The sequence below is a fragment of the Orbicella franksi genome, chromosome 3 (genome assembly GCF_964199315.1).
Source record: "Orbicella franksi chromosome 3, jaOrbFran1.1, whole genome shotgun sequence".
NCBI classification, from domain to species: domain Eukaryota; kingdom Metazoa; phylum Cnidaria; class Anthozoa; order Scleractinia; family Merulinidae; genus Orbicella; species Orbicella franksi.
Genome location: NC_138147.1, coordinates 5,885,482 through 5,911,829, shown reverse-complemented (window position 1 = coordinate 5,911,829; position 26,348 = coordinate 5,885,482). Strand labels below are relative to the sequence as shown.

Below are 26,348 nucleotides of genomic sequence, written 5' to 3'. Positions count from 1 at the left end.
GATCTAGAGAAACCCTTAGTCAATAAAACGTGACTGCGTAAAACGTGAATACTGAAAAACAACAGATAACGACATGTGAGCAATTAATATACGACCATGCAGAATGAATGTGCAGGGTCATTGTTCTGCTCAATGTCGTTGTTTCCGTTCCAATGTCGTACTTAGACTCCGCGCAGTTTCAGTCAGCGGTGGCCGAAAGTTCAAAAACTGGAAGCGGAAAATCCTGGTTTCGGTTTGATTGTGCCCACGCGTTCAAGTTAAGTTACGGTTTCTGAATATGCGTAGAAAGTGTAACCACTGTGACTAACCCTGGTTCACCTTCCAATTTCTCCCAGAGGTCTCGATTTCTTGGTGCTGACTAAAAAGATCGCAGGCTTTTGGAGCGAGATTGTTTCCGTTGCCGTCGAATTTTGCATAACGTTCCAAATGCTTATTGGGTTCGACTCTGGCACGAAACCTCAGGCGAAAAAGTATTTTGCGGCAAGACTAATCATTCACACAAATTTTTGCTCCGAATGGGTTCTTGGTTTTGTGATAGACTACGCTTGAATTTCTAGGCTTTTGCGTGACGCGGCATTTACGTGACGGCCGAGAGAGCTGTCATGTTGGTTAAAAATGTGACTTAATTCGGGTAATTTGGCTATCTGAACAGTTCTTGTATTAGAAAAAGTATGGGCACCAGCATGGCGTCTCCATACAAATCTCTACAAATTTGGGTAAAAAGTTTCCCCGCATATCTTGCATAAGAAAAATTGCTGTGACCTGAATCTTGTCGAGAGTCTTTTAATATTTACTTTCTATCTTTTCTCAGCTTCTGGACTTTATCTATAGAACGGTTTTGATTTTTATTTTGATCTATTTTGAATGGCGTGACACTGAAAACCAGCAATACTCGTAACTGGGCTTTTCCCTGCTAAGACGCTTAGTAAACTTGCATGGGTATGGCTTAAGAGAGAAGTTTAAATATCGACGGTTAAAACGCACGGAATCGAAAAACGTGATCGGGAAAAATATATATATACTTTGCCAGAACCAAGAGATCAAGGTAACCTTCATCATCTCTTGCCAAATGATGTAGACACTGAAACATTTTGTACACACTGAATGTAAGTTACATATTCAAATAATAAAACTGAATTTTTCGTATACTGGTTTTTAAATGAGCTTTAAAATGTCTTAATAACAAGTTCTGTAAAAAAGCTTAGCTTGACTCAAAACAAGGAAAGCTAGAGGGACTTTAAACTCGGGACCAATAATTGTATGCATATTTTGGTTTACAGGGAGATGGGTCTATGACCAGGGGGTGCTCATAAGCGAGGGACTCATAAGGGGTAGTATGCTGTATGCGCTTGTTGCATGCCCGACCTTGTACGCACTACGTACCTATTTTTTAAAATTGTTCGAGTTTGTTTGTTTGTTTGTAGCTCGGCGGTGTAATGGCGCGAAAGCTTGTGTTTTTTCGCCGTATAATCAATATTTAACGCGTAAATCTGACCCTAGGTCACCTTTCTTATCGCCTCTAAATTTAAGTGAATTTTCGTGGAATACAATTCATGAATTTCTTCGGGTTTTGTTAGTCAATTCACGGAAGAAAAGTTTGATTTCAACTGAGTCGGAACGACCGACCGAAGGTGAGTTTGTAGTACAACTCCAAATTCGGCCGAAAAACACTTTTTTCCCAGAAAAAGAAATTTTGGAGAACTTAACTGGTGAAGCGAGACTTAAAATTAAGTAGTTAAAAATATGTCTGTTCTTTAATACAGTCTTAGCCGGTCTAGTCTCTGAGTTACTCGTTACGAATGGTTTGTAGATGGCGTGAGCATTAGTCCATTGAATGACACTAACTCACTTAGAAAATAATTTGCCTCTGCTCTTGAGCGCAGCGCTCGGCCTGCAGCCTCTGGCCATACTCAAGACCTCGGGGACAGTTTTTCCCAATACGGACCTCCCGCCCAGTAAATAACATGTATTTATCTAAGAATACACAAAATAGCATTTAATCGTTACGCTTAGCATAACTCGTGCATTTACAGTTCAGTTGACAATATGCCACCATTAACAAAAGCCTCCGTCCACACTAAGCCGGAAGCATTGGAAAACGGAGGGTCCACTCTGAAAACGTATCGAATGTTTTCCGTCCACACTGATGGAGGAATTTTTAAAAAAAACGCAACAGTCATCGGTCATTCGGGAGTTGTGTTGAAGAAAAACTCGGTCAAGGAAATGACTTGATTATCGTGACGTCATCGTTTTCGAAAAGCTTAATTTTCAAAATGTTTTCCGTCCACACGAAAACGCAAAGCCAGCGTTTTCAAATTCCTCCGGTTTGAAGAGGGTTTTCGAAAAGCTCCGTTTTCGTGACGGATTAGTACTAGTGTAAACGGTAGGCCTAACCGTAGAAATAAAACCGCGTTTTCAAATTTCTCCGTCGTAGTGTGGATTATTCAAGTAATTTTTTTTGGAATCTACTCCCACTCATGAAAATATCCTTCACCTGCTTGTTCAATTTCATGCAAATTGAACTCTTCTGAAAGCCATTTAATGCCTTGCTAGACAGATGGGCGTGTTCCTTTGGGATCATCTTGATCTGGATCAGTGATCCAGGATCACTCAGCTCATGGTGCATGAAAAGAAACAATGATTGCAATCAGATCACGGATTCATCGGTTCCTTTGATGCACCATGATCCGAGTGATCTTGGATCACCAATCCTGATCCTGGTCATCCCAAAGGAACGCACCCAGAGATTTCCTTCTCTTCCTACTCCCTATCGTTTCTCACCGAGCGGAAAGACAAGGCGATCTCGGTCGTGCCGGGCAGCCATTGAAGATGACCAGAGCTTTGGCTTTTATATTATGATTATTTTTTTAAAATTACAATTACAATACATGGTATAAAGATACATTAAATTTGCAATACATTACAATACAATACATTGCTTTACGCACCTCACATTACTATTTTACAACAAGTAGAACGTCACCCACCGTGCTTTTGGACTATTTACAATTACATTAAACACTTAACATTTCAATGTTGACACACACCATTTGCATTGCATTAGCTTTGGCTTTTAGCTGAGAATGTTAAGCATCATTACTCAGTGGACTCAGTAAATCTGTATTGATCCATTTTCCTAAAACAAATGCATTTTAAGTTGTTGTTCTTTTGGGCTTGGGCAATCACAGCTGAAATTTACTTGAGTGTTTGTCAGTGGAAGCTTCCCCGGTCGGATCCGGAGTTTTGATAAAGCTCTATTCGTCTAAATAAATGTACAGCTTTTCAGTGAACGAAAGCAAAAAATCAAAGTGGCAAACATTTATTGAGTGAACAGGACAGGTGCCAGGAATTAAGGTGTGATTACCCTCCACAAAGTGCCGCCGACGCTAATGAAATCTCTTTCTTTACCCCAGCAGGAACATTTACATAGAAATAAAAAAAAAGAAAACCTTCATATCAGGACAGTGATCTTAGTCGTTCCAAATTGCTGCCGGTCACTGGCTTGGAAAAAAAACCGCACAACCACGAATTTAAGCTGAGCAGTGAAAGCCAACCAAAAAGGAACAGTTCGGTTTTCAACATCACTGGTGAGTAGTGTATAAGTTTTATTTTTTTTCTGAGTGTGACATTCAACTTGACGAAAGTTCAGCATTCAAAAAACAAAAGCTAATCTTTTGCTAAATTGTGTAGCAAAAATACTTTTTTTGGTCGTTCGGTCATGGAGCCTGTGTAAACTATAAACAATGGAAACTGACAGATCAAAATGCTAAAATATTTGACCAAGGCTAGAAAAGACCTCATGTTCGACCACTAGAATATTACTTGTTTAACTAGGCGGAAAGGATCTAGCGAAGCGATTGATTTCTTCGTCACATAAAATACGATTCCTTAGATTTTGAAACTGAAACTGCAACAATTATTATCAAATGATAGAAAATCGGAATTCAACTTGGGACTGAAGATTTTAAAATGAGAAATACGACACTAGTTTTCAAACGATTATCTTTTCCATTTTTCAGGAAATTATTCAAAATTGAAGAGGGTTTTGAAAAAAAAAAGGGTCCTTGATCAATTCAAAAATTTGAAAGCGTTAAATCCCTGAACTCAAGCTAAAAAGCAAGACCGGTCTGACGCACGAATTCCAAACATAGAGCAAAATTCTCTTTAATGTGTATAAGAGAAGAAGACAATTTGCCCTCCAATCACGCTCCAGTGGTTTTCCATACAAATCCTTGTAATTTTGCAAGTTTTGAAACTGCCATAAAAACCTTTGCCTTTCGCTTAAAGAGCCTAGAACTTTTCATTATTCCTAATATTTTACCACTATTTCTATCTCCAATAGTTGTTTACGAGCAGCTTTGTTTTGTAGTGATAAATGACAGAAAAGGTTTCTGGAGCGCAAAGGTTCCTCACATCCTGTACAAAGCCTTCGAATTTTTTGCAATATTCAAATCATCATTTTTCTCTTGTTTAATCTCAATCTTTCATTACATTGGTCTGAAAATTGGTGTTCTGGCTATTTTAACATGCTCTTTCCAGTTCTGAAATTCACATAGCTGCAGCTAAAAGTTTAGAAATTATCGGTCGTATGTTAAATATTTAATTCGAAGCGTCATTGAGTTCACGCCTGAAAGCAAGTCAGCTAACAAAGAGGTTTTTGACGCACGAAATCTTCACAAGAATCTTTTTTTTATCCTAAGTCGTTTTGAACTATCGGCAGAGATGACAAGTCTTAGGATTTTAGCAGAGAATTTAACAGTTCAGCCCTTTTGTTTGAAATAAATACTCCCGTAATATAGAAATATGTAGGTGACCAGTATTTTGTCGCTCGATCTCTCGTAGATTTATGAAAGAAAGGATGACCATAGACGAGGGAAATCTGAAAATGTGAATGACACTTGTGAATAATGTAAACCTCAGAAGAACAAGTAACACCAAGTGCAATTATAATAACAAAGCAGTTGACGAGAGGTTCATCCTACATGCAGTAAATATGAACATCTCTAACGCATCTACAACCGTACCAAATCAACCTCTACCTGGAATAACTACCTTCACACGTATAACATACGCTATCCTGGCCACAGTAGCTATCATAGGAAACACCTTGGTCATTCTTGTTTTCGTCTGGGACAAGAAGCTGTTAAAGAAATCCTACAACATGTTAATCCTGTCCCTGGCCATATCTGATGTTCTAACCGCCTTCCTGCTGATTACAAACCCAGCTTTTGTTCTTGGTGACGCGTTTCCTTATCCGACCAATCACGTGCTAGGAGACATCTTCTGCCGAGTCATATGGAGTCGTATGTTTCTCTTTCAGTTGGTGGTTTTCTCAGCGTACATCTGTATGGCTTTGGCGACGGAGCGGTGGTATGCAGTGATCAAGCCTCACAAGTACAGCGAGAGCTTCAACCAGAAGCGAACCCTTGTTTACATCTTCCTTGTGTGGCTTTGGTCGGTGATCCTCTGTGGCACCTCTCTGTTCGAAGTTGCATACGTTTCTTCGAATCCGCTTAATCTACGATGCAAATGGCAGCTGTACTGGGGTAAGCAGCCAGTCCGTGGTATTGTGGGAATCATTCAAGTCCTGTTCAAAATGGTGCTTCCAAGCCTCACCATGCTGTTCTTGTTCATTCACATGGTTTACAAGGCAAGCAAGTCCACAATCGCCTCGGTTGAGAGTCGCTCTAAACTTCGCGGCAAAATGACGCGGATGGTTGGTGCCGCCTGCATCATGCTGATCGTTTGCTTCGCGCCAAATCAGATCAACTACGCGATGGCAATGGCGGGAAAAACACGGCTGGATACCAATTTGCACCATGTCCTCTCCCTATTGGTTTTTGTGAACAGTTGTTTGAATCCATTAATTTATGGGCTGAGCAACAAGAACTACCGTCGTGGCTACCTGAAAATCCTGTTTTTGGCTTGCCCCAAGGGAAGATGGAGGCAAAACAGGGTAAACGATGGAAGCGCCCTTAATGCGTGGGAAAATGCCCAAGATACTTCAATCCGCGAGAGGAACACAGAAGAGACTCTGGAGAGAGAAATTCAAGAGAATCATGTGTGAATCGTCAGCTTATGTGAGCTGTAGGGGAAAACTGGGGCCGGTGTACGTAGAACTACTTTACTTGCAAACAATTTCGGACGTTTAATTTTCGAATACTTTTTATCGCATTTGGGACAAATTTCGGACAAAAAGTTCGGACACTTTGCTGGAACATAACATAAGCAAATTTACGGCTAGAAAAGGCGAATCATACTGAAACGACATCTGTGGAAATGACAGTTTTACTGTACCCTCAAGGTTTTAGAGATACACCGACTGGAAAATAACACAAATTCTTACGTGTCTTATGGATAGCTGGCACATTAGTGGCTGGAACTTTAGTCCGTGGAAAAACCCTATGTTTACCTGCTATAGGTGGAGACAAAAACATAAACTTTTTGGAGTGACCTTCTACTCCAAAAATGTCGGACGGTTTTATCTCCGGACACTTAAAATCGTCCGTGATTTTTTGCTTGTAATGTAATCCAGTTGTAAACAGCCGCATAACTTAAGTAACAAGGAAGTACTACTCTATTTGTCTTTATTTCAGTTACGCAGCAGTTGATAACTCTGCAAAAACCATGCCATCAGTTTAAATTGGCGGCACATGTTATGATACAGATTTCTGTAACGTATAGCTGCAGTGTCAAATGTCAATTGGTCGTTGATAGATAATTGCTGGAATATTATTCACTCCAATGCATTTTTGAAGTTAACGCTATTCTTTAGATATATTTCCTGCAATATTGTGATAATTCCAAGCTATTTCTGTAGTGATAAATGACATTATCTTCGGCATAGATAATGATGATGTCAATTGAAATGTATATAGTGGTGAATGTTGTTATCAGCCCTATTGTATTTGGGTAGTAAATCAGTAAAATAAATAGATATAGTAAGGTTAGATCAGTTATTATATGACCGAGAAAATTACTTCATTGTGATTGGCTGAGAGCAGGCCAATTTAGCGTTAATTCGTAATTTGCACTGCAATGCAAATTAACTCGAACGCATTCGCAATTTTCTCAGTCATATAATAAATAAGTAGTCGTATGAAAGCTCGAGCAGTTAAGGATTCACACTACTCGTGATATTTGAAAATCCTTTCACGAATTGCACTTAGCTAAAGGCGGGCGAGTTTAAAACACGAAATGACGAAATGACGAAACGGCGAAATGGCGAAATGGTACTAACGATAAGAGTCAAAGTTATAAGATATAACCGCTCCAATAAAAGTTGCAATTGTTGTCCGATTTATTCTGTTTGAGAACGGACCATTTAATTTTTGAGTTCAGGGGGAGAAGGGTGGGGGTGTAGTCACTTTCTGCCGAGAAAGAATTTTTTTTCTGCATTGGTACTTGTAATTGTTTTGTTTACAAAGCTTACCTTGTATCTATTAGATATAAACATCCTTTAATGCGTTTTCAGAGCGAAATCTCCGTTTTCAAATTCCTCCGGGGTAGTGTAGACGGGGCCTCAGCCCTCCCTAGTGGGTTCAGTTGCGGACAATACTTCTCAAAATTGCCAAAGTTACCGAAGCCATAAAAATGGAAATGTGTGCGTTTGCGGAGGAAAATGCTAGAACAAACGTTATCTTAAACGTTCCTTATTTTGGGTCAGTTCCTCACCAACAGTCTGGTATCGCTGAAAACGTACCGAACAACGAAAGAGTTCTAATGATTTTTAACCCTATAATCCACCCAGTTTCCGTTTGTTTTACCTCAATATTTAGAGAGGAAGCCACATTAATCTTAACTGGTTTTCATCCAGGTCTTCTATCCTGGTCGAATTACAATTTGGAGATGTCGGTTTCTGTGGAGGGAGGAAAACCAGAGATCCCGGAGAAAAACCTTCGGAGCAAGGCGAGAACCATCAACAAAACTCAACCCACTGAAATGGCACCGGGCCAGAATCGAACCCAAGCCACATTGGTGGGAGGCGAGCGCTCTCACCACTGCGCCAACTCTGCTCCCCAGTCGGGGAAATAATAGTAGAAGCAGCTCTAAAGACCACTACTTTACACTTCTGTTGCAAGTAAATGAAAACATCCTGGCTGTCTACGTACCACTTATTAACGAAAACTTCCGGAAATTTCCGTCAGCATGTAAATTATAAGACAATTTTGGCTCGACCGACTGGAGAAATTTCCGAAATAAACGGAATGTCTTAAACGGCAGTCCAAAATTTCCAACCGAAATATTCGAATGGAAAATATGCTTACAATTTGAAATTTTCCCCCGCCATCTTGGAATTATAATCAGTTTGAACTCGTCCTAGACTCGGTCGGTAAATTGGGATTGTAGAGTAAATGGTAAAAGGCCAATCCGAACGGAACTAACCATTAAGGATTTTTGCTTACCATTTGTACGTAGCGTTGGCAAACCGGTTTCTCCGCAGTAATGATAAATAGCCTCTGTGTCCGAGAATTGTTTGAACCTGCAATTATCCCGGTTTCAGTAGCATGAAGCGACTAGGAGTATTTCTACTTCCCCCTGGATGGGATGCTAGTCCATCGCAGGGTTACCCCAACATTAACTTCGCCGGTACCCATTTATACACCTGGGTGGAGAGAGGCACTGTGAGACTTAAGTGTCTTGCCCAAGAACACAACACAGTGTCCCCGGCCAGGGCTCGAACCCGGACCGCTCGATCCGGAAACGAGCGCACTAACCACGAGGTCCCCGCGCCTCCCACGACGTTTAACGTAAGAGTGTCCTTAAACGTCGCCCATAAAATTAAGAGCAACTCTTTAAAGCTAAGTTTCAAGCTATTTTTCTTTTTCTACATCTCAAGCAAGCTACTGCAGGCATTTTCGGCCAGTAAAATATCACATCAACTCAGGTCCTATCTTTTAACAAGAGAAGAAAGCGGCGGCCTGTGAGGAGGTTCACCTTCGGAGGACGTGACTTGAACATTAGAAAAGTGACATTGAATAAACAGTCGTATTAATTGTCATGGCAACATGTAATCGTTGGTTCTAACTAATGCACTTGATAAATCATAGAAAATTGAAAATGAGTGCACAAATGTCAAGACTTTCAGGTTTAACTAGTAAGTGTTCGTAAAACTACACCTATTTGAACCATGAAAGTTATCATAGCGAGATCCTAGATGCACCATTTAGAACGGAATATACGCACGTGAGTGGTAACCGCTCCTTCGCCAGGAAATACCGGAAAAATAAAATTGAAAAATAACAGCAACTAGATCAATGCCTGTGCACGTGCGTTATAAATCTTGGTGCATTTTTTGTCGTCCTCTGCAAAACAGCAACGTGTGAAGTGTCCAAATTTTGCGTTGTGTGGAGAACGTAAACCACGACGGCTAATTTCTGAAATTTTTATTTCAAATTCATCGCTGTGTCCCTGACTCAGTTTCGAATTAGTTGTAACAGTCATAAACAAAGTAAATGACTTAAGAGTACTGCGAAATTCGTAGGTAAAATATTAAATCATTTTTTAATCGACGTTGTCCTCGGCGTCGCCGTTGTGGATACTTATATTCCCTATAAGGGAGCTTAAGCAATGACGACGGCGACCCCGAGGAAAACACCGGGCAAAAAAGGAATTTATATTTTCGGCTTCGAATTTCGCAATTGCCTAGATCTGTTCAATGCGCTTATTGGTCTCGGAAATTGCCAGCGTTCAATTCCAAATAAATATACGAAAAATTAGCCGCCGTCGTTCGCGGAACTTTATAGTCATTTCAAGTTGTTGTTTTATTGCCGTCGTGGTTTGCTCAAGCTCTCTTTTAACTCTTTGATACATAGCAATCTTTGACAAGGTTAAAAAGTCTAATGATGAGAATTCAGGGTAAAGAATAAAAATTGTTTGTCTCATGGTATGCCGTCATTTATGCCGGTGAAATCAGTTAATAAATCAGAATTGTTTTGGCCTTTTAGTTCCTTCTCGTTCAAGCTGAGACTTTTTATACCCTAAATAATATCAATATTTAGGAAAAGACTGGATATAATGGCAAAAGCCAATTTATTGATTCAAAGGAAAGGAAAGAATAACTGCGTTCTGAACGAAGACATGTCCTTAATTCAAGAAGGGTATTGATACAATTACAAAGTTGTTCCCGAATTCAGGCTAGCATTGCAGAAACTATTTCTGTTCAGTTTTTTGTAAACAGGTTCAACTGTATATCTCTACGCCGGCGACTTTCTCATAACATTCCGTTTTTTGTCAAGAGATATCGAACAGTCAGCTCTCTTCTCAACTCTGCCAGTGAAATTCCATGGCGCTGGTCGTTTTCTTCCATCACAGAACAAACCGCTGTTCGCCTGGTTAGTCTAAACTGAGGCAGTTGCTCGTTACTGTTCCTTAAATCACTCTGACTCGGTCCTGTTTTCATTTCAGTTTCACCACTGTTTCCGTTTCTTCGTCCATTTCCTCGGCCAAAATATGATTTCAAACTTCGCCATCCAGTTACGGCAGCCTTTTTTATTCGGGATAACACATTTCCACATTGGATTTGATTCATGACTCTTCTCGCCTTTTGGTTTGCTTCTTTTCAGTATCGCAACAAGAAAAGTTGTGAATTGAGCAGGGGGAACAATAGACAGCCTTTTATGGCAACTCTTCGTTGCAAGTCCCCGACTTTTACTATCCAATCAAACAAGGGCACGAGCACTCGAAAGTACTCCGAGCGATGTTACGTCATCAGCTGCTTAGCAACGTAAAGACGACAACTGGGGCTTCAAATTAATTTAATAGGGACCTTAAAATACGAGGATGGGAACGGCAATGGACGCGGGAAACTCAGTTTCGCGGGTCCCGTCGTGTCGCCAAAGACAAAATGCTTGAGATGTGCATTTTTGTGAAGGACGGCAACGTCAATAACTTGAGCTTCGTAAAGCTATTCACAAAAGCAATGGTAAAGAAACCAGAATTTCCGTATGTATAAATTAAACGAACAATCTCAACGACCGTGGTTCAGATGGCCGTTTACCACCAGAGCGTTTGAGAATCCAGCTGTCGAGAATCCTGACTTTGGGTTTACCGAGCTCTGGACAGTGAAAGTTCATAGTTCTTTAATCCTCTTATTCCCAGCCATTACAAGAGACAATATTCGTATTAAACAAATAATAATAATAATAGTTCAGTTATATAGCGCGCACACATCCGTTATTTGCCCAAGGCGCTTTACAAAACTATTCCTAAAAACTACAATTTTACTCTAAGAAACTTAAAAACTAAAAAAAACAAACTAGGACAATACCTAATAATTCTCGGTATTAGACTGGAACTAGCTTGGAACGGAGGCTCATGCGGGAGAATATCATTAAAAATTAAAGAGATGGATTTGAAAGACTCCTCGCATTAGCTTCAGTCGCAAGCTAGTTCCAGTCGAATATCTAGAATACGAATATGGTCTATTCCTTTTGCTCGATTGCATCATATGTTCTTCCGATTTAACTGATCATTGTACAGGTATCTTTTTGTATCCATATATATACAATTTTTAATCCACACTAAAGCTATATATAAGAGTCAGTAACAATGTTTCAGCATCATTTATATCTCTAATCACTACAGCATTATCTATTCACCACATTACGTCTATCACATTTACGCTTAACAATTCCACTATTGTTTACTTGGTTACTTTAAAGTAGCTCAGCTACGGTATTTTGAGTTATTTTGGCCACATACAAAATTACCCTAAAATGGTAGGAAATCTGAAAATAACGGTTTAATAAGATAGAAAAACACCAAAGAGATAATGATAAACCATAAAGGAACAAGGGTGGCTAAGGATGGAGAAGATTAACTTGGACTACAAAGGACGAATTTGAAAAATTGAGGCTAAACTTTTCAATATGCACAAACCGTGACTGAGCTCCTTTAAAAAATTGATAATTCTTATTGCTCAAGGTCATTAAAGTTAAACATTTACCATAGCATCATCCACCATTACCCACCTACAACATACATTACATTGACACCTTAGACTTGAAAGTATTCCACCATCAGCTATCTTAGCCTGCAGTGCAGGCGTTTTCCATGTGTCCACGAATTAGCGGTATTAGCTCGCGATCGAGTAGATTCGCCGCCGCCATGTTGGCTCTTTCACCCCAACTCCCACTCCCTAAGACGTCTTTTCGTCTCTCCCCAAGGCTCTTCCGAGTTCGAATCCAAGATGGCGCTCGCTTGATCAAATGCGCTCGCTCGCCAAAATACGCCTGCATCGCAGCCTACATCTATCTAGCGCATAATAACATTTAACACTTCACAAACTCATTAGAAACAGCAATACTAAAGCATTACCTATCAGAAAAATGGCATTTATCACTTCACTAGTACATTAGAATTAACGACAACATTACTGTAACCTGGATCATAATACAATGCGATACAATACAATACAATAAACTTTATTCAAAGGCGGTGTGGATAAAAGCTGCAAGCTTGTGGGGCCGTGTAGAAAATAAAATTTAAAAAGGTAAGTAAAGTTATTTTTAACTTACAATTACTAATTACAATTTCAAATACAATGCAATTAAGCACTTCACCTGTACATTAGAATTAATGGCAACATTACGGTAATCTGAAACGTTCGAACGATTTAAACTGATCGAAGCCTTGCTGTCACCTTAGTCATGCTGTTTGTATCTACAACTGCATTAGCTCTATATTAGCTCTGCATTAGCTCTGCATTAGCTCTCTACATTTATGACAAGACTGCATATGAGCTGCTTTCTCTGTAGCATAAAGCGACTGGGAGTATTACTACTACCCCCTAGATGGGATGCTAGTTTATCGCAGAGTTACCCCCAGCATTAAATTCGCCAGTACCCAAGAACACAACGCAATGTCCCCGGCCAGGGCTCGAACCCGGACTGCTCTATCCGGATACGAGTACATTAACCATAAGGCCATTGCGGCTCCACTTTAATTTAATATCATAAAATTTGCAATATTTGCAAAAAAAAAAAAAAATCTCCTCAGTTACATTCATCTAAATTCACACGTTGTTCTCTTGGCGTTCTCTCTCCCGTGTCTCCTCTGTGTTCCTCTCGCGGCTTGAAGTGTCCTGGACGTTTTCCCACGCGTTAAGGACGCGTCCATCTTTTACCCTGTTTTTCCTCCATCTTCCCTTGGGGCAAACCAAAAACAGGATTTTCAGGTAGCCATGACGGTAATTCTTGTTGCTCAGCCCATAAATTAATGGATTCAAACAACTGTTCACAAAAGCCAATAGGGAGAGGACATGGTGCAAATTGGTATCCAGCCGTGTTTTTCCCGCCATTGCCATCGCGTAGTTGATCTGATTTGGCGCGAAGCAAACGATCAGCATGATGCAAGCGGCACCAACCATCCGCGTCATTTTGCCGCGAAGTTTAGCGCGGCTCTCAACCGAGGCGATGGTGAGCTTGCTTGACATGTAAACCATGTGAATGAACAAGAACAGCATAGTCAGGCTTGGAAGCACAATTTTAAGAAAGACTTGAATGATTCCTACAATACCACGGACTGGCTGCTTAGAAGAGTAAGGCTGCCATTTGCATCGTCGATTCGGCGAATTCGAGGAAACGTATGCAACTTCGAACAGAGAGGTGCCACAGAGGACCACCGACCAAAGCCACACAAGGAAAATGTAAACAAGGGTTCGCTTCTTGTTGAAGGTCTCGCTGTACTTGTAAGGCTTGATAATTGCGTACCACCGTTCCATCGCCAAAGCCACACAGATGTACGCTGAGAAAACCACCAACTGAAAGAGAAACGTGCGACTCCATATGACTCGGCAGAAGATGTCTCCCAGCACGTGATTAGTCGGATAAGGAAACGCGTCACCAAGAACAAAAGCTGGGTTTGTGATGAGCAGGAAGGCGGTCAGAACATCAGATATGGCCAGGGACAGGATTAACATGTTGTAGGATTTCTTTAACAGCTTCTTGTCCCAGGCGAAAACAAGAATGACCAAGGTGTTATGATAGCTACTGTGGCCAGGATAGCGTATGTTGTACGTGTGAAGGTAGTTATTCCAGGTGGAGGTTGATTTGGTACGGTTGTAGATGCGTTAGAGATGTTCATATTTGCTGCATGTATGAGGAAATCCTGGACAAGCCCTCTGTGTTATGTCTTACTTGGCTGTTTACTTCATGGACTACAAATATTCTTTCTTCGATAAATCTATGAGGAAACAAACATTGAAATATTAGTTATTTCGTTCAACTTAGAGAATATAATTAAATATTGCAATTAGATCTTTGAAGTGAAATGTTCTCTGCCAAATATTGTTTGAGTGGACCTATTAAGTGAATTTGGTCAACTGGTGAGATTCCTCAAAGAACAAGTTCGCATTTAGCGACCATAGTTTCACGCGCCTTTCAGTCGCAAGATGGCAGGATTCAATGTCCCGTGGACAGAAATTTTTTTTAACTTCCCACATTGATTTATTTTTTGTTTATTTTTGACGATGTGGAGATAATTGTAAATAAAATCTGTTTCTGGAAAGAAAGGTAGGGGTAACCGAGCGTCCAAGATCGTTAAATCAAGGCAAAGCTATAGCAATGGCCATCCGCCCTATCATTGTTCATTGTGAATTTGCTTGCGCAATAAGGATGCACAGAAACAATTAGCGCGAACGTCCTTAAGGTGATTCCTCACATTTGCATTGCCCATCCTTATTGCGCATAATTTATGGCGTCGCTAGCGCGCGCTCCTGCACGTGCACATTGAAAACATGGCGAATTTGCCTTGATATTGAGTTCTGTCAGTTGAAAAATGGCTATAGCTCACTAACGAGCTCGGGCACCCCAAATTTTTTTCCAGTCATTTTAATCGATTAATCATTAGCTTTGCGCGAGAAAAGACTGATCTGTTTTCTGTTGTTGAAAATTGAATAAATAAGGAAAATAGCAGCTGCACTGTTGTCTTTTCTATTTTGCAGTTTGATAGCCGTGGCAAGCAATTTGGTTCCAATATTTTATCAAGGATTCGGCTGTCTGTCAAAATAAAAATTAAAAAATTTATTTGTGTCCGACACAAGTATTGACTGTAGTTTGAGGCGTGTTTTCATGAGTCAGGGCTCACAAAGAGTTTACAATAACTTGGAATGCGTTCTTGTAATAAGCATTAAATAATGTTAAAATGGGACATTTTTAATGCCTCACTGCTCCTTAAAGAGCATGGGCACACCCCCATTTTATTCTATAATTAAAGTTCTTATATGATAAATATTCAGTGGACAAAGTTTGAACAAAACTCTATTGACAGTTTTATTTCAGGGGAATTACCTTAATAGAGGGTGTCTGCTTAATATGGGGTCCGCTTAATACAGGTTTCACTGTAATCGTTAAGAAATAAAAGACAAGCTTAGCCTGAAACCCGGGGGGGTACTTTGGGAATTTCTGGGTGGGGATGTGCCGCTGGGACCCTGGAACCCTTAGCCTATACCAGAGCTAGTTCAGCTGAATTTTGCTACCCTATACTAGAGTAAGCACCCTAAATCCCTCCATCTATCGACACTGTTGAGGCTGATTTGCGTAAATTTAAACTTGCCGATTTGATTTTTTTATATTTTTGAGTGGCAATTCCTGGTTTCCTTAGTCTAGATAAGGTCTTCAACCAACCAGTCAGTTTTGTGAAAAATTATACCCTATTCTAGACCCAAACGCTCTGATTTATATACCCTATCCTAGAGTAAACTGCTTGAAAACCATACCCTTCACAGCGGCACATACCTATATAGCCCATATATAGCTGTGCCCCTCCGGGACCTGAAACCATCAGAACACCCTCCGCTGGAGGTTTCAGATTAAATGCTAAATTTTCGTGCGTCAAAAACGCTTTATTGGCTGAATATCGTCCCACCATTATACCAGCACATAAACCCAGTGAGCTTGATATTTTTTTCCAGAAATAAAACAAAAACTTTAACCTCAGTGAAACATTCATGACACCTTTCAATGTTGATCGATCTATTCCATTCGAACTCTGAACTGGATCGAGGAGACAGACTTGTTGAAAAATCAGTTTTCGGTTAGAAGCCTGTGATTCGTCACTACAACAAGTTTAGCAGAAGGAAATATATATTGTGCCGATATCGTGAAGCCGCTAAACAATGTAAATTCTCTAATGTTCTGACTAACCTCTATATTAAAGATCGGCTGAGTGGAGAAGAAACATTATACTGCCTAACTGCTTCCACCCATGATCTCGATGAATCAAACCTTTTGAAACATTTCAAGTAGATCGAAGACTATTTTTCAAAAGTCTCTTCACTGTACTGGGATTTTTCTTGTGAAGGGGGCTCGATAGAACATCTAGATTACCATCTTGTAGAAGGGTGGTCCGGCCATCGAGTAACTTCTACCTAAGTTGTAGCGAACGATGGCTGAATGGCGAAATGAACGCGACATAGAATTTGGGCACGCAATTTGAAAACGGAAAGCCAAACGCTTACGATTACACTTTTTATTTCATTAAAATCTTTTTCCGTCGCAGATTTCCAATTTATCTATCAATTTATCTTTATGAAATTTTAATTTTAAAAAATAATAACGGGAGGGTCAGTTCCATCTTTCATCCGGCTTTGCCTGAAACTGAGATGGTAACAACCCGTCATTTATTGAACTTTTCTTTAAATCGTTTTATTTAGAGCAACTTTGAATTTTAGGGGTTCTTTTTTAAGCGTCGATGCAATCACCGCTTCAAAACGCGACCAAGGTTTTTCTTTTTTAATTGTCATGATTTGTGTTGGATGACCTAGGCCTAAAATAATTCTCTTAACCGGAATCTGCCCGATTCGGGAAACATCATTTACTAGTCGAACTCGATGCACTTGATGAACTAATGGGGTTTCTTTAAAGACGAAGTAAAATATCTTTTTCTGAGATCAATTTGAACCGTTTATAGCTCATATTAGCTCCTTGAGCTAGCATAACGTACGACTTTTTTTTTGCTGCAATTCGAAAAGCTACATAGGGCGTAGTTCCTTCAAAATAAAACTGAACTGTCGTTGGGTTGGCTGTCTTACTCGGGGAAAATCTACAAGTTTATTACTTACCAGCAATGTTGAAAATGAATGCTTCTTCCTTGATGTCTGTAATTGCTCAGCTTTATTTGCGTTTGAACGTTTTTAAGTCCGAACCGACGATCGGCAGTCGCTTAGAACCTATTGAAAGCTTTTACTCGGCTCGATGTATATGACAAAGTTTCCTTGAGACAAATGACACGTCAGAATGAGATTTTGCTTACAACGGCCCTTTATTGTGCAAGTGCGTAATTACATTTCTAGTCCTGTCAACTATGGTCTGTTTGCCCAATAAATCTCAGCCGCTTTGATCAATGGTTTTTCAGTTAAAAGGTGAAAGATTTAAGTTGGAAGACAAGAACTCCATTAAACATTCACGATTAAATGGGAACATTTTGACAAATCGGAGATATAGCAAATACATTTTAAGGCGATTGCAGCCACTGTTTTATCATTTGTTTATGACTAAGTGATCATGAAATGGCGTAAGAGTTCTAATGCTCTGTATGAATTCTAAATTATGAGCGGAAGCCCTAGCTGTTTTGTTTTCAGATTTGAAAGTACTTTTGTCGGCTCTTAAAAGAGTCTTCAAAATCCAGAATACGGCCAAAAGTAGACATGTCTGAAAGAAGATAAATGATCGTCGCTCGACAGGATGAGGCACCATGTCCTCACTGACTCACCTACATCCGTGATTTTCTTTTTTTCCCGCCCCCATGCACGTCAACTCTTTCATGAGATTTCAAGAAATTGTGTATTGATGATTTCGATGGGGAATCTCAGTTATTACTTAACTTTTCACTGATTTCTCAAATAATCGGTTACAATTTCAGCCCATTTTTTAACTATCAGTAAAGGTTATAAATCTCCGTTAACAGTTAAAAAAATAAACATGCCATCTCTTGAATCTGAGTTTCGTGAATTGATGGTTGGAAATCTAAGCAATTGCAAACTTCGATTCTGCAGCTGTCGTCTGTCAGCTGTTTCCCCAATAAATCTATGCCACTCGAGCTCTGATTCATTGGTTTGCCACGGAAAAGCTGCGAAAATTAAGATAAATAGAACTTTAAAATTAGCAACTAGACAGAACAATTTTCGTTAATCGAAGACATAACAAATATATTTGAGCGGTCGTGGGCTCGCGATCTCAGCCATGACTATAACTCATCAAAATAACAATTATTTGATTAAAAAATCTAGCTGAAAGCAGTTGTAATGTCCAGAAGACTAAATTATAAGCGAAAGCTCTGGCTTTCTTTTTATATTTAAAAGGATTTCTGCTGGCTTTCAAAAAGGGTTTTAAAATGCTGTTTTGATCAAACGTAGAAATGTTTGAAAGAACTTGAGGTAAATGATCTTCACGAAACAAAATGACACGCAATGTTCTTCGCGTACATACGAGGTTTTTTCTTTAGAATGCCAAGTTCCATAGCACATCTCTTTATTTTATCAGATTAAAAGATTTCAACAATAGTTTATTGAGGGCAGGTTCCAGAGAGCGTACAGCGATTCCCTAAGGAGTGAATAAGAAAGAATAAAAACCAAGCTTTCAAAAATAACAAGCGTTAAGACACGTGGCACGATTATACGTAGCAGAGCGCGCTGGTATGAACATAGCGAGAAAAACAGTAAGTATTTCTACAATTTAGAAAAAAAAAAAAAAAAACCAAGGAAAAAACATATAACGGCCTTAAAAGTCAATGATCACGCAAAATTAACCGAACCGAGAGAGATTCTTGAAGAGGAAGAGCGCTTTTTTAACAGATATATACATCAAAAAACACGAATCCGAAAGGCTCGGAGTTTATCGAATTCTTTAATACAGAAAATGTATTATCAGAAGAAACTGCAAAAATTTGCGAAGGTATTATGTCTATCGATGAATGTAAACGAGCGCTTATGACAATGGAAAGCAATAAAACACCAGGTACAGATGGCCTCACTTCAGAGTTCTATCGCTTTTTTTGGAACACTGTCAGTAAATTCATGGTGGAAAGTTTTAATTATGCATTTCAACACGGATCACTTTCTATCTCTCAACATCGAGGTATTATTTCTTTAATCCCAAAAATGAATAAGAACGCGGAATATTTAACAAATTGGAGACCAGTAACGCTACTTAATGTTGACTACAAAAGTGCGACCAAAACTATTGCTCTTCGCTTGGGAAAGATCTTGCCAAGCGTAATACATCCTTGTCAGTCTGGCAACGTAAAGGGTAGATTCATTGGAGAAAGTATCAGACTAATAGCAGACACAATGGACTTCACAAAAATTAAAAATATACGAGGTATAACTTTTTTCTTAGATTTCGAAAAAGCTTTTGATTCAATTGAATGGGACTTTATCCATAAATGCCTTGAATCTTTCAACTTTGGACCAAATCTCCGGCAATGGATCAGCGTGTTCTAAAAAGACATCTCTAGTTGCGTCATTAACAATGGCGTTGCCTCTAAACACTTCTACTTAGAACGTGGTGTCCGTCAGGGTTGTCCCCTTTCAGGCATACTCTTTGTTATTGCTATGGAGCTTCTTGCCCAAAGCATAAAACGGTCAAAAGACATCAAGGACATACATATCCAGGGAAATGAAGAGGTCAAGCTCACGCAATATGCTGACGACACAACTGCCCTTCTTGCTGATGTCCAGTCAGTTTCTAATTAATTTTATTTACTTTCACTGTTTGAAAAGTGCTCTGGCCTAAAAATAAATCAGGCAAAATCAGAAATGCTATGGCTTGGCTCCATGCGCCATAGGAAAGACGCAATTTGCAACCTCCGAATTAGCGATGATCCTGTTTACGCTCTCGGTGTGCATTTTACTTACAACTATTGAATTGTCTCATAAGAAAAATTTCTTTGAAAAATTAGGATCCCTAAAGAAAACCGTAAGGGTCTGGTCCCGAAGAGACTTATCTATATACGGTAGAATAAATACTGTTAAGACGTTAACCCTTTCCAAACTTGTATTCATCTCCAGTGTTTTGGAGAATCCAAAAAACTTTGCAACAGAGGTCAATAAAATAGCGTTCGATTTTATCTGGAAGCAAAAACCCACCAAAATAAAAAAGACAACCCTCATCAAGAAGAAATCGAATGGCGGTCTTGGCATGAAAGATTTTGTTCTTTTCGATAAGGCTTTGAAACTAACTTGGGTAAAACGGCTGTGCTCCGACTCAGATGCACCGTGGAAGTATATTCCAAAATCGTTTCTCTCTACTGACGGCGGCACTGAGCTCTTTCAATGTAATTATGACAACAACTTTCTTGATCTTAATGGCCGTCTTCCTGAATTTTACAAACAAATCATTCATCATTGGCAAGAAATCGTGTCTACGACACCTCACAGCAAGACCGAGATACTGTCTCAGACAATCTGGAACAACAAATTCATTACGATTGACAAAAAAATGGTATATATGCCTCATTGGCACCCAGCGGGTATAAAGCAAATTTCAGACCTTTTTGACGGGCTTGAAAATTGCTTCCTGTCTTTCCTTTCCTTGCGCAATAAATACACGCTAAATTGCAACTTTTTACAATATTATAGTCTTTTATCTGCGATCCCTCAAAGTTGGAAGAAGCTCCTTCACGTTAATTCTGGCGACTCTACCACACCCCCGCCGCCAATCTGTACTATAACGTGCAAGATGTTATACGACAAACTGTTAACCTTAGAAAATCTTCCTCCTCCCACTTCAGAAAAAAAACCCTTATCATACGGCATCGCAAAAGAGAATCTAAATAAAATTTATCTTCTGCCGTTTACAGCCACAAAAGAAGTTAAACTGGCAATGCCCCAGCACAAAATTATACACAACATTTTAGCCACGAACAGTATATTATACAAAATGAACAAGGTTGCCTCCCCGTCCTGCCCTTTCAGTCCCTCTGATAGTCAAAACATACGTCATTTGTTTGTTAGCTGCCCGCAAGCGTCTTTTTTTTGGTATAAATTCCAACGCTGGCATTCTACTGTAAGTAACGCGAGTTTACTTCTCTCCGAGCCAGAGGTATTATTTGGAATTAATCGTCCCTGTACTCACCATTTGACCCTCAACCACCTCATAATGCTAGGCAAATACTTTCTTTATATCAACGCTCTAAATAATACTATGTTCGTTTTCAGCGACTTCATCTCATTAGTGCAGGATAAAATCGAGATAGAAAAATTAAAATACATTGCTGCCACGTTGAATGGTGAAAGGGAATTTCAACAGAAGTGGAAATTCCTTCTCACCATTTAAGGCGCTTCCCTTAGTAATTTGTTGCGAGGACTTTTTTTTAGTTTGTTTGTTGGTTTTTTTTTCTCTATAATTAACTAATTACATTGTATTGTAACTCATTAAGTAACGTAATGTGTAAGTCATAATAAGTTATTATTGCGTATTGTAAGTAAGTAAGGTAATGCCCAGTATTGTAAATAGTTGGTTTTTTTATGTATTGTAAGTGACGTTTGTAAGACAGTAAAAGCATTAGAAATAATAATAATAATAATAATAATAATAATAATAATAATGTAGTGTATTGTAAGTAGATTAAGTATTGTGTCGTGTTGTAAGTAGAGTAAAGCAGTGTAAGTAATTATGTGTTTAGCAATAAAAAAAATAAATAGTTTATTGATGATGCTGTAAATAGAAATCAATGCACCCCTTCGTAACAGTTGTGAAATCCGTCCTGGTGGGTTATTTTTGTCCCCCTCAGGGGTGATCTGAAATTTCAGAAAACTTCATTACCCTGATGCCGTTCAGGTGCTACGCTAGGAACAAAATTGCAAGAACATTTGCAAAATTGCTGGGCTCACAAGAAATGATCTGTATGCATTTTCTGTTCGTGTCAGGGGTTAACCCTGCAATAGATAGATGGAAAGATACTGTTATTTACACAGAGTTTCTTTTTCAGCATTAACAAAGTGAAATTGATACCAGTAAACCTAACAATTAAATAAATAAACAACAGTGATAAGTATGTGGTTAAATATAATATGACATAACACAGCTAGACAGAAATTACTTTAAGAAAAAGCACACGAAAAACGTAACTAATATATAGATTTTTACCACAATTGCAGCTAATCTCGCAATCTGATTGGCTAATTTGCAGCAGTCGATACAAATCCAGACAACGCTGCTCGCGTCAATGTGTCAAATCGAACGAGGTTTAGCGTTGTCTGTACTCTTATCGACAATGATATGCGCCATCACAGTGGTCAAAATTTGTTGTGGACTCACTCGGCTGTGATGACGCGTCTCGTTGTCGATAAGATTATAGACCACGCTAAACCTCATTCGATTTTTTAATTAGCTTAAAAGCCCAAAAGCTGAGCTCTTATAAAATACTAATCATTTGCACGAAACAGTAACCTTTTATTAAAGAAGTATCAGCAATAAGTATTTCACCAAATCGAATGAAATTAAACAAATAAAATGAGGAAATCTTCATAACCAGGTACAATGTGCAAATCACCTCGTGTGAGTGTCAAATAGAAAATTTAAAGCATAAACTTCTCAACGGAAGATGACCGAATGAAAGAACATGATGTTCAAGAAGCTTCGTTTAAGACTGATTATCATTCAAGATTTGTAAAGGCAAGACTAAAATGCAGTTCAGTAGAAACAGAAAAACTTCCGAAATTTCAAAGACGTTTAGGTCAAGCTTTGCCAGTGGCAGTGCTTTTCACGCGTTCTCGCAGCTTGCCGGAGTCGCATAAGAAAAATGATTTCTTGGCATCCAGCAGTAACAATTTTAGCAGTCTACGAAGCAGTCGCCCCTACTTACACAAAGAGAACTACAAAATTCCGTTTGGCAGTGTTTACAAATACGGATTTATTATTCTTGCCGTGAAGTTATCGGCGAAAATGAATGGATATATGACTTTCAGAACTGTAAAGAACATGTTGTAAATAGACAGAACACCAATTCTCAGACCAATGCCATGTAAGGTTAAGATTTAATGACGATTTGAATATTGCAAAAATAAGAGAGTTATGTACGGAAGCGAGGAAGCTTTGCTATCCAGAAACCTTTTCCGTTATTAATCACTACAAAAGGAAGCTGCTGGCATAAAAAAAAAAATCAGGGTAAAATATTGGGAATAATGGACGATTCTAGGCTGTTAAATTAAACCGAAGGACAGAGTTTTTATGACAGTTTGAAAACTTACAAGATTGCAAGGATTTGTATGGAAAACCACCGGAACGTGACTGGAGGGCAAAGCGTTTTCTTCCCATACAAATCCTTCTACTTTCTAACGTCCATAAAAATTCTTTTTTAAAGGATATAAATCTGAAAGTTTGCCTCTAAGCTTATTTGTAAATTTTCTCCCCATTTCTGATAACATTATGCAGTACCAATGACCAAACCAGTGTGTTCTTGAAAAGCACGTCAGGTGATCAACTGTTGCAAAAGGCTTACTGCAATTTACAACAACTTCGACAAAGCAACCCAAGAATTGTTGTTTAGAGGTTACCGAAATTAATTGATATAATGAAATTTATCAATAATTCACAGTATGGTTTCAGTATGGTTTCTAGCCAACCCCACTGCGGGAAAAAAAGTATTAATTATTCACGCTGAAGCGTAATTTGAGTACATTTTTGCCGACGTCTAGATCTCCGCAGTCATTTCATCGGCCGTAGCTTTACCATATCTTTTAAAATATCGAATTCAACTTTGAAGCAATACTGTACATTACCATTCAGTTTTCTGAATTCCCGCATTAAATGGGCGATCTGTACGTATTCAAATCACAGTTAAAAGCGCATTGATCATCATATGTCTTTGCATCCATAGAAGCAAAGAAAAATTATGTCCAGGTGTTCTTAGCAAGGTTTTACGACTCTCTACTTCATGATTTTCCTCTTCAGTGTCTCGTAAACATAGTTTGTTGTTTTTTTCTCTCAATTTTAAGGCCAAAAGTAATTTTCTGTGTTATGATTGAAAAACCATACCTTGAAACCTTGAATGTTTGTGCTCGGGTCGAACGGGCGTTCGTACTTATATTACGAACAGACGTCTTACGGACAATCACGTGACAACCAAACTTTTCTGGCTTGATAGGTTACCAAGTTTTCTTTTCCCTGGTGCTCCGCTCGCATGCCTTCAGTACGCAGAAGCTCCGCTACAAAAGCAGACATTATCACCAGACATAAATTACGGTTAAAAATGCCTTTTGGGGACCTTCCAAATTTATTATAGAAGGCATTCTAAGGTGGTTATTTTCCCCTGCCCTCCTATATAGAATGTCTATATTGCATTTTTAAGGCCAACCTCTAATGTACTATTGATGGTTTGCAACCCATCTCGAGAGATTTAATAGAAAAGTTGTGGCGACTATTTTGAATAACGCAAATGAAAGAAGCCACTTGGAGAATGCAAAGCAAGATGACAATGACGTCATAAGAGAGTTGAGAGTCAGCTTTGGTATTCCTTTTATCAGCCTTTTGCAATACAATAATTTATTCTTCTTTATATAAACAAATAATAAAATTAGAGTTGTCCGACGTTTCGATGTTGTTGACATCATTATCAAGGTAATGGTGTGAATATAAATTACGGTAAATAGTATAATATACATTTGCTTGTGATCTCACGGAAATAGTTTAGCGCGGATAGAGTCAGTTTACACCGGCGTTCAAAGTTGACTTGAGATCTTGAATCTCAAGCCAAACTCTCAAGATCTCAAGCCAACTTTGAACGCCGGTGTAAACTGACTCTGCTCGCGCGAAACTATTCACGTAGGATCAAACGCAAATGTCTATTAATGCCAATTCCAATAATTCATATTCTCAACGCGATAAAACTATAAGTTTTACCTTGATAATGATGTCAGCACCATCGAAACGTCGGAAAACCCTAATTTATTATTTTTATTGAAGTTTTCGTATATACAATTACAAAATAGCCTTAATGACTGGGAAATAGTTTAGTGAACAAAAAAACCAAGTTGTTTAACGGTGCGGCGGCTTCAACCGGGGCCATAGCCTGCAAAAACAGCTGCCCTTCTTCTCTCCCAGCCCAAGCAAAGAAGGACGGCTGTTTTCACAGGGAACCGGGGCCATGTAAGATTTTTGATACCAACATAACGTGAGTTTAAACAAGAGACGGTGTAGAACATCGTCTCTTGGTCTAAAACAAAATAATTTGAGTTTGTTTGTTAACGGACCAGCCACGTTGAAGCAGCGTATCTGTTAGATGTTGGAAAAAATGATTTTGGTTGTCGCTAATTAACTCTTATTTTGATGACTTGAATATATAGCGTAGCAAAGGTGCGAAAAAAAAAAAATTGAACCCGCGAACATTCCATATCAGTATATATATGAACTCGTGTTCTGCAATTTGTTTTCTCGCCAGGATGAAAATCATTATTTCGTTCGAGTCCGGAGTTGTTTTGTAGTTAGGGAAAATCTCTGTTCGGCTATTGTAGCCCTGGGTTTGAAGTTTTGTCCAGTCGGCGTGTTCGGAGTGTTCGAGTTATTTTGTTACTGGGTTTGAAACTATGATGCCCCCGGACCAAAATTCAAAAAATTTGTTGAAACTACTAAAAAAACACTCTCCAGTTCAGTTCTTCATTACAACAGTCCAGAATCGATCAAGGACTGTACAATCATCAGGCTCCTTCTCGACTCGGTAAGTGATGTGCGATAACAATGGCCTTCCTCTTCCATTACAGAACAAATCGCAAATCGTCTACTTGAGTGAAACTTGGGCGGCTGTTTGCTGATGTTTCTTTCGACAGTCGAACGCGGTGTTTTCTGCTCGCCTTCCGTCCTGACTCCTTCACATTTGGAGGGTGGTAATCTCTTTTTTCTGCTAAAAAAGGACTTTATACGTCTCCATTGAAATACTTTGGGTCTCTCCGGTTGAAATGAAACAGTTTTTACTTGCCTTTGCCCCATAACTCCTCGATTTCCTTCACTACTGTTCATGTTACGCTGCTATTCATTTACACGGGGAAATGTTAAGTAATGACTTGTTTTGAACGGCATAACGTGTTGACCACCTATACCGATTTTTTCGGCAAATGACACAAAGAGATTAAAGAAAACCTAACTGGACAAAACAACCAAGAATTTGAAGTTTTGCCCGTTAGATTAAGTAATTTCGAAATTATAATTGATCTGTTTGCACGAAAAGTTTTTTTTCGGGGTGTGTCAAATACTACGTACTTACAATTATTGACCGAGTGGGAGGTCAATACGTAGAGACCGAGCGCATCGAGGTCCGTGCGTCCTAACTGAGGGCCAAATATTTACCCGTCCGGCCTGACCCCACTCATTCAGTAAGCATATGACCGGTTTTGTTCTTCATTTGTGAGGAGT

The 26,348-nt window shown here is 39.1% G+C and overlaps 1 protein-coding gene and 1 pseudogene across 1 annotated transcript; one reads left to right on the top strand and one right to left on the bottom strand.

Moving 5' to 3' along the window:
• The first annotated feature begins 4,735 nt into the window (after positions 1-4,735).
• LOC145482977 (QRFP-like peptide receptor) lies at positions 4,736-6,312 on the top strand. The gene has a single exon (XM_081461605.1). The coding sequence runs from the start codon at positions 4,892-4,894 to the stop codon at positions 6,065-6,067; it is 1,176 nt and encodes a 391-aa protein (XP_081317731.1). The 5' UTR covers positions 4,736-4,891; the 3' UTR covers positions 6,068-6,312.
• Positions 6,313-12,981: 6,669 nt separating this feature from the next.
• On the bottom strand, positions 12,982-14,179 carry LOC145482976 (QRFP-like peptide receptor; annotated as a pseudogene).
• Between the last annotated feature and the right edge of the window lie 12,169 nt (positions 14,180-26,348).